The sequence below is a fragment of the Salmo salar genome, chromosome 20, assembly GCF_965601325.2.
Source record: "Salmo salar chromosome 20, fSalSal1, whole genome shotgun sequence".
In the NCBI taxonomy this organism is placed as follows: domain Eukaryota; kingdom Metazoa; phylum Chordata; class Actinopteri; order Salmoniformes; family Salmonidae; genus Salmo; species Salmo salar.
Genome location: NC_138310.1, coordinates 30,366,203 through 30,379,830, shown reverse-complemented (window position 1 = coordinate 30,379,830; position 13,628 = coordinate 30,366,203). Strand labels below are relative to the sequence as shown.

The window sequence follows — 13,628 nt, the reverse complement described above, 5'->3', positions numbered from 1 at the left end:
TCTCTCCAGTACAACATATTTTGTGACAAATACAAAACACCACCATCCATTTACCACAATAAATACAAAACACCACCATCCATTTACCACAATAAATACAAAACACCACCATCCATTTACCACAATAAATACAATACACCACCATCCATTTACCACAATAAATACAAAACACAACCATCCATTTACCACAATAAATACAAAACACCACCATCCATTTACCACAATAAATACAATACACCACCATCCATTTACCACAATAAATACAAAACACCACCATACATTTACCAGTTTGGGAAATCCTGCACGAGACTACTGCAACGCCGTTGTCCCTGCCACAACCGGCCACAAGATATTGGTGCCACAAAAAAAAGAGAGAAGTTGATGATGTGCAGGTCCACGGAAAAAACGTGTGCTTGTTTTGGATATTGATTAGAGATTGTCAAGGATGCACAGAAATCCAAAAATATGTGGAGTTTAGTTCAGATGATTTGTTCGCAATATGTGATCTATAAATTAGAGGCTTAAAAGCTGTTTATTGATTGTGGGCTTGAATAGAAGAAGACAATACATTTGGTGAGAATCACAACATAGGGTACAAAATCTATTCTAGCTCTTAAAGGGGCAGTAGCCTACCTTGGGTGTACAATTTATAATTACAACATTATTTAATCTGCAATGATTCTTCTGCTATTTATTCTGTTACCAATAATATTTACATGTTAATAGTATATTTTGATTACAATTATTATGCCTCATCTTTGAACTAAATGTAATATATTAGCTTCCAAAATGTAAGTAGGTCTATCTAGCTGCCCGATGACAAACTGATGGAATGGCTTGTCCTGCACTTTGGAAAAACCCAGTGCATTGAGTGAATTTTGGAAAAAGATCTTGGTTCCTTTCTAAACATAGCAATGTGAATGCAAAGAGGACCACAAAATAGGTGAAGTGAACTGGTCCTCAATCAAAGGCAGTGTGAATACTAAGAGAACTGAGTTATTTTCCTTTTTTAGAGTTCACTTTAAAGAGGACTGAGATTGGTTCTAGAAGTGTATAAAACATTACCTGCTGTTTCCATGACAGAGTGACCAGGTGAATCTAGATGAAAGCTATGATCCCTTATTGATGTCACCTGTTAAATCTACTTCAATGAGTGTAGATGAAGGGGAGAAGACAGGTTAAATTATTTTTAAGCCTTGGGACAATTGAGACAGATTGTGTATGTGTGCCATTCAGGGTGAGTGGGCAGGCCAAAATATTTAAGTGCCATTGAACAGGGTATGGTAGTATGTGCCAGGCACACTGGTTTAAGTGTATAAAGAACGGCAATGCTGCTGGGATCTTTCCACGCTCAACAGTATCCTGTGTGTGTATCAAGAATGGTCCACCACCCAAAGGACATCCAGCCAACTTGACACAACTGTGGGAAGCATTGGAGTCAACATGGGCCAGCATCCCTTTGGAACGCTTGACACCTTGTAGAGTCCATGCCCTGACAAATTGAGGCTGTTCTGAGGGCAAAAGGGGGTGCAACTCAATATTAGGAAGGTGTTCCTAATGTTTTGTGCACTGTGTATGTGAAAATACCCTGACCCATATTGCCCTCGTTAGGAATAGAAAACTAATGCACCTTCATCTCAAATATAAGGACAGGAAATTCATACCATTTATACCCTGAACAAATGCAGGTATATAAAATATATGAAACAAATATTTAACCAACATTTCGTTGTTGTACACTGTTAAGTATAGTATTGTCACAAACACTGATGGATATTGAGACACAAGAATGGGAAAGGAGATACCTAGTCAGTTGTACAACTGAATGCATTCAACTGAAATGTGTCTTCCGCATTTAACCCAACACCTCTAAATCATGTTCAAATGTTTTTTTTTTAAATGGTCAAATGGAAGTTAGTGTTTATTACAGGTCAATAACATTCATGGCATATAAGTAGTATCCTTCAAACAGTACTTACAAAATGTCAAATTCTACAGGTGGCCAATCTGTGAAGATCTACTTAAAGTTTATCAGTGGGCTTTCCTAAAGTGCTACCTTGATACTCAGTTTGACAAACACAACAAAATATACAGTACATTGTTAAAAGGTATTGTGGTTAAAACATGTATGTATACACACACTTCAACATGTTTCTATTGTGAGATTACAATGATACATTTTTGGCAATACAGAGTCTAGAGATGTGCACTTCCCTGTCTTCATTAAGAAGGTTCAAGGGAACTCAATGACAAGGACTACGTCACAAACAAGGCCAGTTTTGACATTTGAAATCAAATGAAAAAAAAAATGTCCACGTTCAATACAACATAATGCATTTACCACCAATACATCTTCAAAACAATGGGTTGTGCACATCTTTTAATGGCAGTACTGAACTCTTCAAGCGAGTTTGAAAGAGTTTAAAATGAGTAGATGTCCTCAATGGATGAACTTGGGAGTGTTAAAACAGACATAAAAACACTTATAACATCAACAGAAATACAATATATAGTTTACACAAACACATATCAATACAATTCATATGAAAAATATATTATTGTCCGTGAATTTGACTGGTTCTTCATATAGTAAGCTCAACCATATAAATGTCAAATGTTTCAGACTTTCTGTTGGATTACGCTCATACAACTAGGAGTGTAAAAACATGGTTTTGTTATTCAGACCACAGCAAGAGGACAGTGTAGTAGCATTACAGTGTACTTTTAAAACAGACGTACAAATGAATTAGTGATTGAATCACAAGTATCCTGAATACTCTATTTTTCCAAATGAATGGGGCAAAACAATGTTGTTGACCATGAATAACAAATCGAATCCTTAAATGAACCATGATAAAAAAGACAAGTTGGATGAGACAGACAGACATACACCACGGAGTGATTGATCAAACATGAGTAAACACAGTCGCAAAGCCCAATTATCTTATGTTAACAATCACTCAAGCACCTTGAAAGAAATGCTAAGTAACATGACCTGGCAAGAGATGAACGACGACTGCACCATTAGATATTTAAAGCACTGTCCGTCTGTCACCTCAAACACTGAAGGATGGCAAGGCATCATTACATGTATGTAAGTAGTATGAAATGTACACACACACACAAACTGTAAATAAAACTATATGGCTATAAAAACATGGAACAGAAATATTAATGGAACAAACACCTTTTAAAAGTTCATGCATAAAATATTAGAAAATCTGGTACCGTATTTGGTACAACCCTGAGAACTATTGCAAATCAACCTTTTTAAGAGGCATTTAACATAAATCCTACAATTTGTTTTGTAAGATTTGTTAGAGCAAGTTTAGTTGTCTATCAAGCCTTCTTCTTTATCAGCTGTAGTATTGAGTTAGTCCTCTTAGCAATAACATTGCCCAATAGTTCCTCATCTTATGACTTAGATGGAGGTGAATTATAGACTCTGAAATGTCTGTCTTAAAAAAAGTAATGAATTCTGAACAGTTATGGCAATAGTGAGCAGAAACAGCACAAGACTTCCATAGATAGTGATAAGAGACAATATATGAAGGAAGGATTTGACATGGTGGTCGATGACAAAACTTGCTCTAACAATTCTTATGGTGATAAACATGTAGAAATTGTAGAATTGGAAACCCATCTTAAAAGGGGTTTGTCAGTGTCTAATCTCAGAATCCAGAACCAAATCTAGAGTGAACGTGGGCCTCTGGCCAGCTACTGGACATGGTACTGGGGGGGGGGGGGGGCATGTTGAGATGTTTGGCCTAATGTGAGTGGCAAAGTCCACATGCCCTCCTCTGAAATCCTTTTAGCCATCTATGGGCCTAAATTAACCCCTCCCTTTCCAAAATTCTAAAGATGCCAGGTTTAGACCAACCCGGCGAAATCATGATTTGTCCAAATAATCAGTGACACAAAAACCAGCTCACCAGAAGAATGGTACCCTGTAACCCTCATATTCCCAGATGTAACTTTGGTTACGGATGTTGTGAGACACTATGCATGTCTCTAATATAACTAGGTACAAGTTGCCCTTCGTATCTAAGCGCGGCTTACCCTGTCTAAATCCTAACCTTAACCATTAGGTAGAAAAACACTGAACTGAGTCTAGGGGCAACGTGATCCTAGTACTACTGCTACTGATATGGAGGTGGAGGCTGGGGAGCGTAAACAGGAATATTACACAGCACAATGGGGAACAGCACCTTGAGGTCCGTGGAACCTCTGATACGTAGACTCACCTGCAGGAGAGAAGAAGAACAGGAAGAGAAGACAACGTCAGAACAGGAGGATAAGCATTGGGCCAGTCCAATCACCTATTTAACCTACGATTTTGAGGAGATCTGTGCAGGTTATACAGATCTAAGCAATATGGCAAAAATTGCACCTGGGCTATCAACAGGGGTGATTTCCATATTGCTTATACCTCTTAGCCTCATATTCACAACAAGTCTCTAGAGTAGGAGTGCTGATGTAGGATCAGTTTTGCGTTTAAGATCATGAATAACATTACACGGACAGGGGTGGACCTGATCCCAGATCAGCCCTCCTACTCTGAGACGCTTTGAGAATACGGGCCCAGATCTCCAGGAGTGCTTAGGGGGTAGGGGGCAATTTGGGATTGGTAGTAAAAGCTGCATCATTTCCAGATGGATACCTACATCCACAGTGTAATCCAGCTCCAGTATAGGACAGTTGGAGATAGTGAGAGTCGTGTTGGGAGGGATGGGAAGCATCATATCGCTGTAGACCTCAGAGCTACTGGGGTTGACCGGCTGACCATCCACTGAGGCCAGGTTTTTCATCTGCAACCTCCTGTTGCACTTGTTATGGGTGTAAAACATCTGCTTCTGGATAAGGGTCGCATGCGGAGTCACCGTCCGAGAGGAGCCGTTACTAAGCTCACAGATGATTTTCACCAACTCTCCTACAGAAAAAAAGGGGAGTCAAAGGTGAGATGTTTCTGTTTATTGGAGTGTGTAAACACAACTATCTTGGAAGACTTGACAAGTGATCAGTGAACAGGAATTTCTATTGAGTCTCCATTTATTTGACAATAATAGACAAGAGTAAGCTATCATTTTGTACACCAGTCATGCGCTGGAAAACTCAGGCACGCACACACAGCATTTCTAGCTAACATTCTGACACAATTATTCCCTTGTTCACAAAGACAGACCCACTTCATAGACCAAATCTGGGTGCATACCAAAGCCTGCTGGCTAACAATGGTCTTGTTTTGTAAAATACTAGCCTTGTGAATAAGTACTTACTGCTGCATTACCGGTTCCTTTCACATCGTGCACGTAGAATGTAAACTCAGGATGGTTGAAGGCTAGTAAAATACAACAATGTCAGGGCTGGAGCCCCTCTAAGGAAGTGTTTTATTGTTCCAGTACTAGCTTCCTGAGTACTTGTACATCAAGTTTCCTAACGCTACAGAAACAGGAGATAGGCTCCTGCCCATTGGACCATTCAGGCTTGGACAAGGCTTACTTACCTGGGACAAAGCCTTTCCTCTCAGTGCAGACAGTCATTGAGATGGGACCTGAGGCACACCAAAGGCAGCACAGGGTCTTGGTGTTGCTGCCTGCCAGAGGAGCCTGGAACAACACACAGATCTGGGGTCAGGCTATACTTTGTATGGGTGTGACAAATGCTGAAATTCTTTCTTCAACTCAAACCAATCTAATATGTCATAGGCCTATATCAAAAGGGAATCAGGTGGGTAACCTACACAAGGCATTTATAATAGGATGACATTTAGCTCGTTGACATTCAAGGTTGGCGTAATGCCCAGGTAGGTTCAGATAGACAATGGGAGGACATGCCCTTACCAGAAGATGTGGTTGGTTGGCATCTATGTGGCTGGCAAAGTTGAACTCAGTCACAAACTCCTTGGCTAGATGCCATGGCCTGTGTATCTCCACCTTCATTGAGTAAATGATACTGCCATGCACCCCATGGAAAGAGGAGGGGAAGTTTCTGAATGAATGGAAATAAGTTTAACAATAATGGTCAGACCTTGAGTATACAACCGTGAATAAAACATACACACACAGTAAGAAGACTTCATACACACCCTTGTGGGATTTGGCATGTGAATGGGTACACATGGGTTCCTGGTTGAAGTGTGGTGTTAGGGACCGCTGAAGATTGAAAACGAAACACTTCATTTAAACACAACGCAACAGCTAGCTGGCTAGCTATGATTAGAACTCCAATGTGATACACAGGCGCACACACACCTTTTAAATACACCGGTGTATCAGAATTCAGATTATGATGCATCTTTGTAAATAAGTAACTGTGTAGCTAGCTAAGTAATAACGTAACTACCGTTATTTTCTTGCATTACGATTTGAGAGAAGTTGAAGAATTCCAGCCTTGCCGAGTGGACTCGTCGTTGTCTTCTGCGTCGTCCTCTTCTTCCACCACCTCCTCCTTGTGTTGTCCACTGTACCTTTGCTTTTCCATTTAATGTTAATGTTATAGAACTGAGCTTTGTTTCTTTTGAAAGATCAAAGGAAATCTGACCTGCCATAAAGTCACCACTCGAGAAAGTCACTCTCGGATTATTGGCGTTGAAATGTATTGTAAAATTTTTAAACGTTTCTCCAAACATTTTTGTACAAAAAAAATGGCTCTGAAGAAAAAGCAACAACTGTGTGTGTACTGTTTAAACCAGACTGCGCAAGCCCACGATATGCACACAGGGGCGGCTGAACGGTTCTTCTTGAATGGGAATTTTAACCCGTTCATGTCCCTTCAGTCAATCAAAGTATTTTAAAAACGTAACTAGTACAATTGCAACCTGCAAGTTTTAGATATGATGGCGATTATTTCATATGGTTTAGAGATATGAAATTAATGAGATGTAGCCAAATTAATTAAATTAAATTCACTAACTGCAATGACAATTTAGCAATTGACAACTAATATCTAAAATAGCAATTTAGCTAGCTAGCTAAACAGCTTCACAATCGATCAACTCATCATTCATTCCTCTGAGAGCACATATTTTGAGGGAAATATATAACCCTCGCACTTACAGGTCAATTTCTGTTGTCGTTAAGCTAAGGTGGTTCGATTGGCTTTGTTTGTGCATGGAGAAAGCGACACCTTTCAAGGCTATGTTTTGTGCACGGAGAAAGTGTCAACACCTGGGCGGTGATCAGTAAGGCACAATCCACAATGACAACATTCTGATAGAAATAGATTCGAGCAGATATGCCTCTGACATGTACAGTAGAGTAAGGAATCTTGTCAGGCCAGCTCAGTATTGAAGATATAAATGCCATGCAGGCACTGAACGGGACCATACTTAACATGTCAGAGACACATGTCTGTTCTACACAATATACACTCAGTGGCCAGTTTATTAAGTACACCATACATTCACGACAATAGTTAGCTCCCACAGAAAGTGGTCTTGGCTTGCTATATAAAGCAGGCATACAGGCATTTAGTTACTGTACTATTGAACGTTAGAATGGGCAAAACGAGTGACCTAAGCGACATTGAGCATGGCATGATTGTCGGTGCCAGAGTGCCAGTTCCAGTATCTCAGAAACTGCTGGCCTCATGGGATTTTTACGCACGACAGTGTCTAGGTCCCTCAAACTAAACTCTGGACCTCAAAGCCAGTTCCACTACATTTTTGCACTCTAGTCAGGAACTGATATAGACCTGGGCCACCAGGGGGGTACAATGAATTAGCCGGTTGAACAGAAAACCAGCAGGCTCCAGACCTCGTAGGGTAAGAGTGGAATACCTCTGGTCTAGGGTTAACAGAGAATGGTGCGACCAACAAAAAACATCCGTCAGCAGCAGTCCTGTGGGTGAAAACAGCCCGTTGATCAAATCAAATCAAATGTATTTATATAGCCCTTCTTACATCAGCTGATATCTCAAAGTGCTGTACAGAAACCCAGCCTAAAACCCCAAACAGCAAGCAATGCAGGTGTAGAAGCACGGTGGCTAGGAAAAACTCCCTCGAAAGGCCAAAACCTAGGACGAAACCTAGAGAGGAACCAGGCTATGAGGGGTGGCCAGTCCTCTTCTGGCTGTGCCGGGTGGAGATTATAACAGCACATGGCCTAGATGTTCAAATGTTCATAAATGACCAGCATTGTCAAATAATAATAATCATAGTAGTTGTCGAGGGTGCAACAAGTCAGTAACACAAGAGTAAGTGTCAGTTGGCTTTTTCATAGCCGATCTTTGAGAGTATCTCTACCGCTCCTGCTGTCTCTAGAGAGTTGAAAACAGCAGGTCTGGGACAGGTAGCACGTCCGGTGAATAGGTCAGGGTTCCAGCAGGTCTGGGACAACAGGTCTGGGACAGGTAGCACGTCCCGTGAACAGGTCAGGGTTCCATAGCTGCAGGCAGAACAGTTGGAACTGGAGCAGCAGCACGGCCAGGTGAACTGGGGACAGCAAGGAGTCATCAAGTCAGGTAGTCCTGAGGCATGGTCCTAGGGCTCAGGTCCTCCGAGAGAAAGAAAGAAAGAAAGAAAGAAAGAAAGAAAGAAAGAAAGAAAGAAAGAAAGAAAGAAAGAAAGAAAGAGAAAGAGAGAATTAGAGAGAGCATATTTAAATTCACACAGGACACCGGAAAAGACAAGAGAAATACTCCAGATGTGACAGACTGACCCTAGCCCCCCGACACATAAACTACTGCAGCATAAATACTGGAGGCTGAGACAGGAGGGGTCAGGAGACACTGTGGCCCCATCCGATGAAACCCCCGGACAGGGCCAAACAGGTAGGATATAACCCCACCCACTTTGCCAAAGCACAGCCTCCACACCACTGGAGGGATATCTCCAACCACCAACATACCATCCCGGGACAAGGCCGAGTATAGCCCACAAAGATTTCCGCCACGGCACAGCCCAAGGGGGGGCGCCAACCCAGACAGGAAGACCACGTCAGTGACTCAACCCACTCAAGTGACGCACCCCTCCCAGGGACGGCATGGAAGAACACCAGTAAGCCAGTGACTCAGCCCCCGTAATAGGGGTAGAGGCAGAGAATCCCAGTGGAAAGAGGGGAAACATGCAAAACATCCTTCGACCTGATGACAGGTCGAAGGAGAATGGCAAGAATTTTGCCAACTAAGAGGTGGGTCACAAACAGGCAAATAACGGCGTAGTACAACAGTGGTGTGCAGAACGGCATCGCAGAATGCACGACTCGTCGATCCTTGTCACGGTTGGGCTATTTCAGCAGACGATCACACTGGGTTCCACTCCTATCAGCTAAAAACAAGAAGTGGCTCCAGTGATCACCAACAATGGACAGCAGTGGAGTGGAAAAACATTGCCTGTTCTGACAAAGTCAGGGTTTGGCATAAGCAGCATGAGTCCCAATCCTGCCTGGTGTCAGTTGTACAGGCTGGTGGTGTAATGGTGTGAGGAATGTTTTTCTGGCACACGTTAGGTCCCTTGATACCAAATGAGCAACGTTTCCATTCCCAAATAATTCAGGCTGTTCTGGAGCAAAGGGGGTTCTGACCCGGGACTAGATAAACTGGCCACTAAGTGGATGTCCATATAAGTTCCACAACATTGTGCCCAGTAGCCTACTGAAGTAAGGAACACAGTATGATTAAAAAACATAATTTGTATACTATTGCTTTATTTTAAAGGTTACAATGTATATTATACTGGTGATTACTTTTATGTTAACTTGTTCATTTCTGACATAAAATATATTTTAGACTTGATTTTTGTCAATGAATTTGTGGAATGGTGTTGCACAGAGCACATTCAGAGATGGTGACAACTAAGGTGTACTGTTATTTTCTTGCCACTAGATGGTGATAGTTCCTTTTCTTTTGTATGATGTTCAGCGTTTCATCTGAGCAGCACAACGAAGACAACTAATGCTGCGTTCACAACCAAGTGGGAAGGTGATATTTAGCATATACGACTGGGGAAAAATCCACTTGAACGTCCCTCCAGCTCGTAATTACTTGTGGGAAACTAGTCTGTCATCCCTGAGCTCCGACTTCTCTCACATCATGACCTCTGATATCACCTACTAAGGAAATTACCTTGATAACAGTATTTTCGGCAGTTAAATGTAACAAAACATTATTTATAATAATCTATCTATTAATATGACTTTTGAACACTGTAATTGTTTTTCAAGCATGGGTTAACTGCCTTGTTCAGAATGACATATTTTTGTCTTGTTGGCTCGGGGATTCAATACAGCAACCTTTCAGTTACTGGCCTGATGCTCTAACCACTAGGCTACCTGCTTCCCCAGACTGGAGTCATATTAGAAATCTGTGCAGGAAGCAATGAGAAGCAAAAGCCATTTTCATTGTGCGGTTGTTGAACAATGAATGTGTTTAATCTTAAAGGGAGCCTATCGGTAACATTTTAACCTCTTTTAATGTCAATATCTTCAATTTCAGATATCAAGCTGCAGTAGTGTTTTCAAAGCTTCACTTTGCACTCTGGTTTTAAGAGAGAATACAACCTCCACAATGTTGAAAATGGTTTATTAGAAAAACATTTCTAGGACATAAAATTGTAGGACATTTATAGGACATAAAATCACTTGACACAAGTTTACTTTGACCACATATCTTTCCATTCCCACTGTGTCGTTCTTCATGGTGAACTTAGCAGAGAGACATCGACTGCCAGTGCTCTTGTCTTCACGATGTCTGCGTCCCAAATGACACCCTATTCGTTACTTATATATTAGTGCACTACTTTTAACCAGGGCGCATAGGTCAAAAGAGGGTACTGGATAGGGAATAGGGTGCCATTGAATCATTCTCACTGGGGCAGTGAAGTGCAACAGTTTGAACAATTGCCTTGTCAGAGGTCATGCCGGGCTGTGTAAATGTATTGAGGCCATGTGTTACAAGATGTAGAGCATGTCTTGGTCTTGTAACAATGAGAGTTCATAGATGGTTATCATACCACACTGCATGGATCACTGCTCAATGCTGTCAGAACACTACACCTTGACAGTTTGCACACGAATACACACACACTGCTCATTAGTCATGCATCTGTTTTTGTGTCCTCTTAAGCAAAGGAGAAGGATGAGGACCTTCAAATACAGCTGTATCAAAATGTTTTTATATATATGCGGTATATATGAGGAAAAACTTCTTCAAGAGCATCCCAAACTCATCTTAAAGAGACATTCAACATAAGAGCAAGTTGTCATCACTAATTGAGGAAAGCATCTTTCCCTGGTGAATTCCTGTAAATTGTCCATGGGACGTGATGACTCCTCTTGATCCCTTTTTTTTTTTATCTTAATACACATAAATAGTGGAGTAGAAAAAACATGTTTCAAGTTTAAATTGGACAGAGGGTTGCAGTGACTCAATCTCACTGGCATTCTCTACAGAGTGATCATGATCACCCTTGCTCTGCCAGGGTGTCCTCTGCCATGATTGGGCATTGTTCACAAACACTTGTTAGGACAAGATGGGCAGTTGATTTAAGACGAGGAGTTTTGTCTGACCACATCCTCAGAGTTGTTCCTGGTCTCCTGGCCAGGGCTATATCTCTTCCATCACTGACTTAGAAGCATGGGAATAGTTTAAGCATTGGCTGGAGGAAGTTTCCACTGTTGTAAAATCCATGTGACAAAGGCTGTGTTTAGAGCCATCCAAATAATCAAATTCGGATTGTTTTTCTCCATGTCCAGTATATATTTTTTTGCCTCCACATTCATTTTTACGTGACGCATATCAGTTTCACGGATTGTCACTGATGTAGCCTCTTAAATAGTGCACAGGTGAAATGCTTGTCACTTTTCCTTATTTTTTAGTGGGGTGATTGTTGTGGTAATGATTTTATTTTTTTAAGCGTCCAGGCTGAGGGTGCCTATGAAACATCAGAATTGTATCAGGATTGAGAAATGTGGACTAAATCTGAATTCAAAAGATCAGTTTCTCTTGTTTACACGTTCGGGAAAAAATCTGATGGGTATTTGATATGCAAATACATCGGACTTGGGGTGCCTGTGTAAATGCAGCCAAAGTGTACAAATTTTGGAGAACGATGAAGAATCAGGACTCAGCCCAGGTCACATGGTCAGCCCTACCACAAGAGAACCAAGGATGGTTAAGTGAAGCATAACGTGGGATTGGGCGTATCACTTTAGGGTCTGTATCTCCCTTAGTTTTTGGAAGGATTTTCAATATCAAAAGATTGTTACACTAGGTAAAACCTCACTATTTGTACATGATTAACACCTACAATGTTGGATTGTTTCAGCTAGGTTCACTTTCCTTGCCTCAGTACAAAACATTCCACTGTTAGTAAGAATTGACATTTGGGGACATTTGATTTGCTTTGAGGGGGCTTAATTCCACTCAATGAGAGGTTTTCAGTAAAAGTGGAGGGTAGAAATCTGTATGAAAGGTACCTAAGTATTGTACACAGGGACTAATCCGGGAGCAAGGGGATCCAGCTGGTTTGAAAGTGGAAGTCTATTTGTTGTGGGCGAGTGTTTGGCAAGCTCTGCTACAAGGCTGCTGCTCCCAGGCAACGGGACCTTTGACTACATACTTTACACACACCACACACACACACACACACACACACACACACACACACACACACACACACACACACACACACACACACACACACACACACACACCCCCCCCCCCCGTTTACAGCAGGGGTGTTGAACTCATTTTCCCCAGGGGGCGCATTCGGTCTTCAATGATGTCGCGGAGGGCCGCACTGAAAATATGTTATATTTCCTAGTCCTCTAGCCATTTTATTTAGAATTTTCGATGCTTCCTGTCTAGTAATTATTAGAGAGCTGGACAGTCAAGAAACTGTATGAATATAGGAAAAAAATGTATACATTAATATATACAGTTGAAGTCAGAAGTTTACATACACCTTAGCCAAATACATTTAAACTCAGTTTTTTACAATTCCTGACATTTAATCCAAGTAAAAATGCCCTGTTTTAGGTCAGTTAGGATCACCACATTATTTTAAGAATGTAAAATGTCAGAATAATAGTAGAGAGAATGATTTATTTCAGCTTTTATTTCTTTCATCATATTCCCAGTGGGTCAGAAGTTTACATACACTCAATTAGTATTTGGTAGCATTGCCTTTAAATTGTTTAACTTGGGTCAAACGTTTCGGGTAACCATCTACAAGCTTCCCACAATAAGTTGGTGAATTTTAGCCCATTCCTCCTGACAGAGCTGGTGTAACTGAGTCAGGTTTGTAGGCCTCCTTGCTCGCACACACTTTTTCAGTTCTGCCCACACATTTTCTATAGGATTGAGGTCAGGGCTTTGTGATGGCCGATCCAATACCTTGACTTTGTAGTCCTTTAGCCATTTTGCCACAACTTTGGAAGTATGCTTGGGGTCATTGTCCATTTGAAAGACCCATTTGCGACCAAGCTTTAACTTCCTGACTGATGTCTTGAGATATTGCCTCAATATTTCCACAATTTTCTTTCCTCATGATGCCATCTATTTTGTGAAGCGCACCAGTCCCTCCTGCAGCAAAGCACCCCCACAACATGATGCTGCCACCCCCGTGCTTCACGGTTGGGATGGTGTTCTTCGGCTTGCAAGCCTCCCCCTTTTTCCTCCAAACATAACAA

The 13,628-nt window shown here is 41.3% G+C and overlaps 1 protein-coding gene across 2 annotated transcripts; it reads right to left on the bottom strand.

The window, feature by feature from the left end:
• Positions 1-2,365: 2,365 nt before the first annotated feature.
• LOC106580421 (arrestin domain-containing protein 3) lies at positions 2,366-7,156 on the bottom strand. Of its 2 annotated transcripts, XM_014161463.3 has the most exons (7): positions 7,056-7,156; positions 6,343-6,471; positions 6,086-6,152; positions 5,841-5,988; positions 5,504-5,606; positions 4,665-4,930; positions 2,366-4,244 (listed from the first exon to the last, which is right to left on the bottom strand). In XM_014161463.3, exons 2-7 carry the CDS (start codon positions 6,356-6,358, stop codon positions 4,140-4,142), a joined length of 705 nt encoding a protein of 234 aa, XP_014016938.1. In that variant the 5' UTR covers positions 6,359-6,471; positions 7,056-7,156; the 3' UTR covers positions 2,366-4,139. The 2 variants fall into 2 exon arrangements, with proteins under 2 accessions (XP_014016938.1, XP_014016937.1); XM_014161462.3 differs by lacking the exon at positions 7,056-7,156 and having other exon boundaries at positions 6,343-6,716.
• Positions 7,157-13,628: the final 6,472 nt, after the last annotated feature.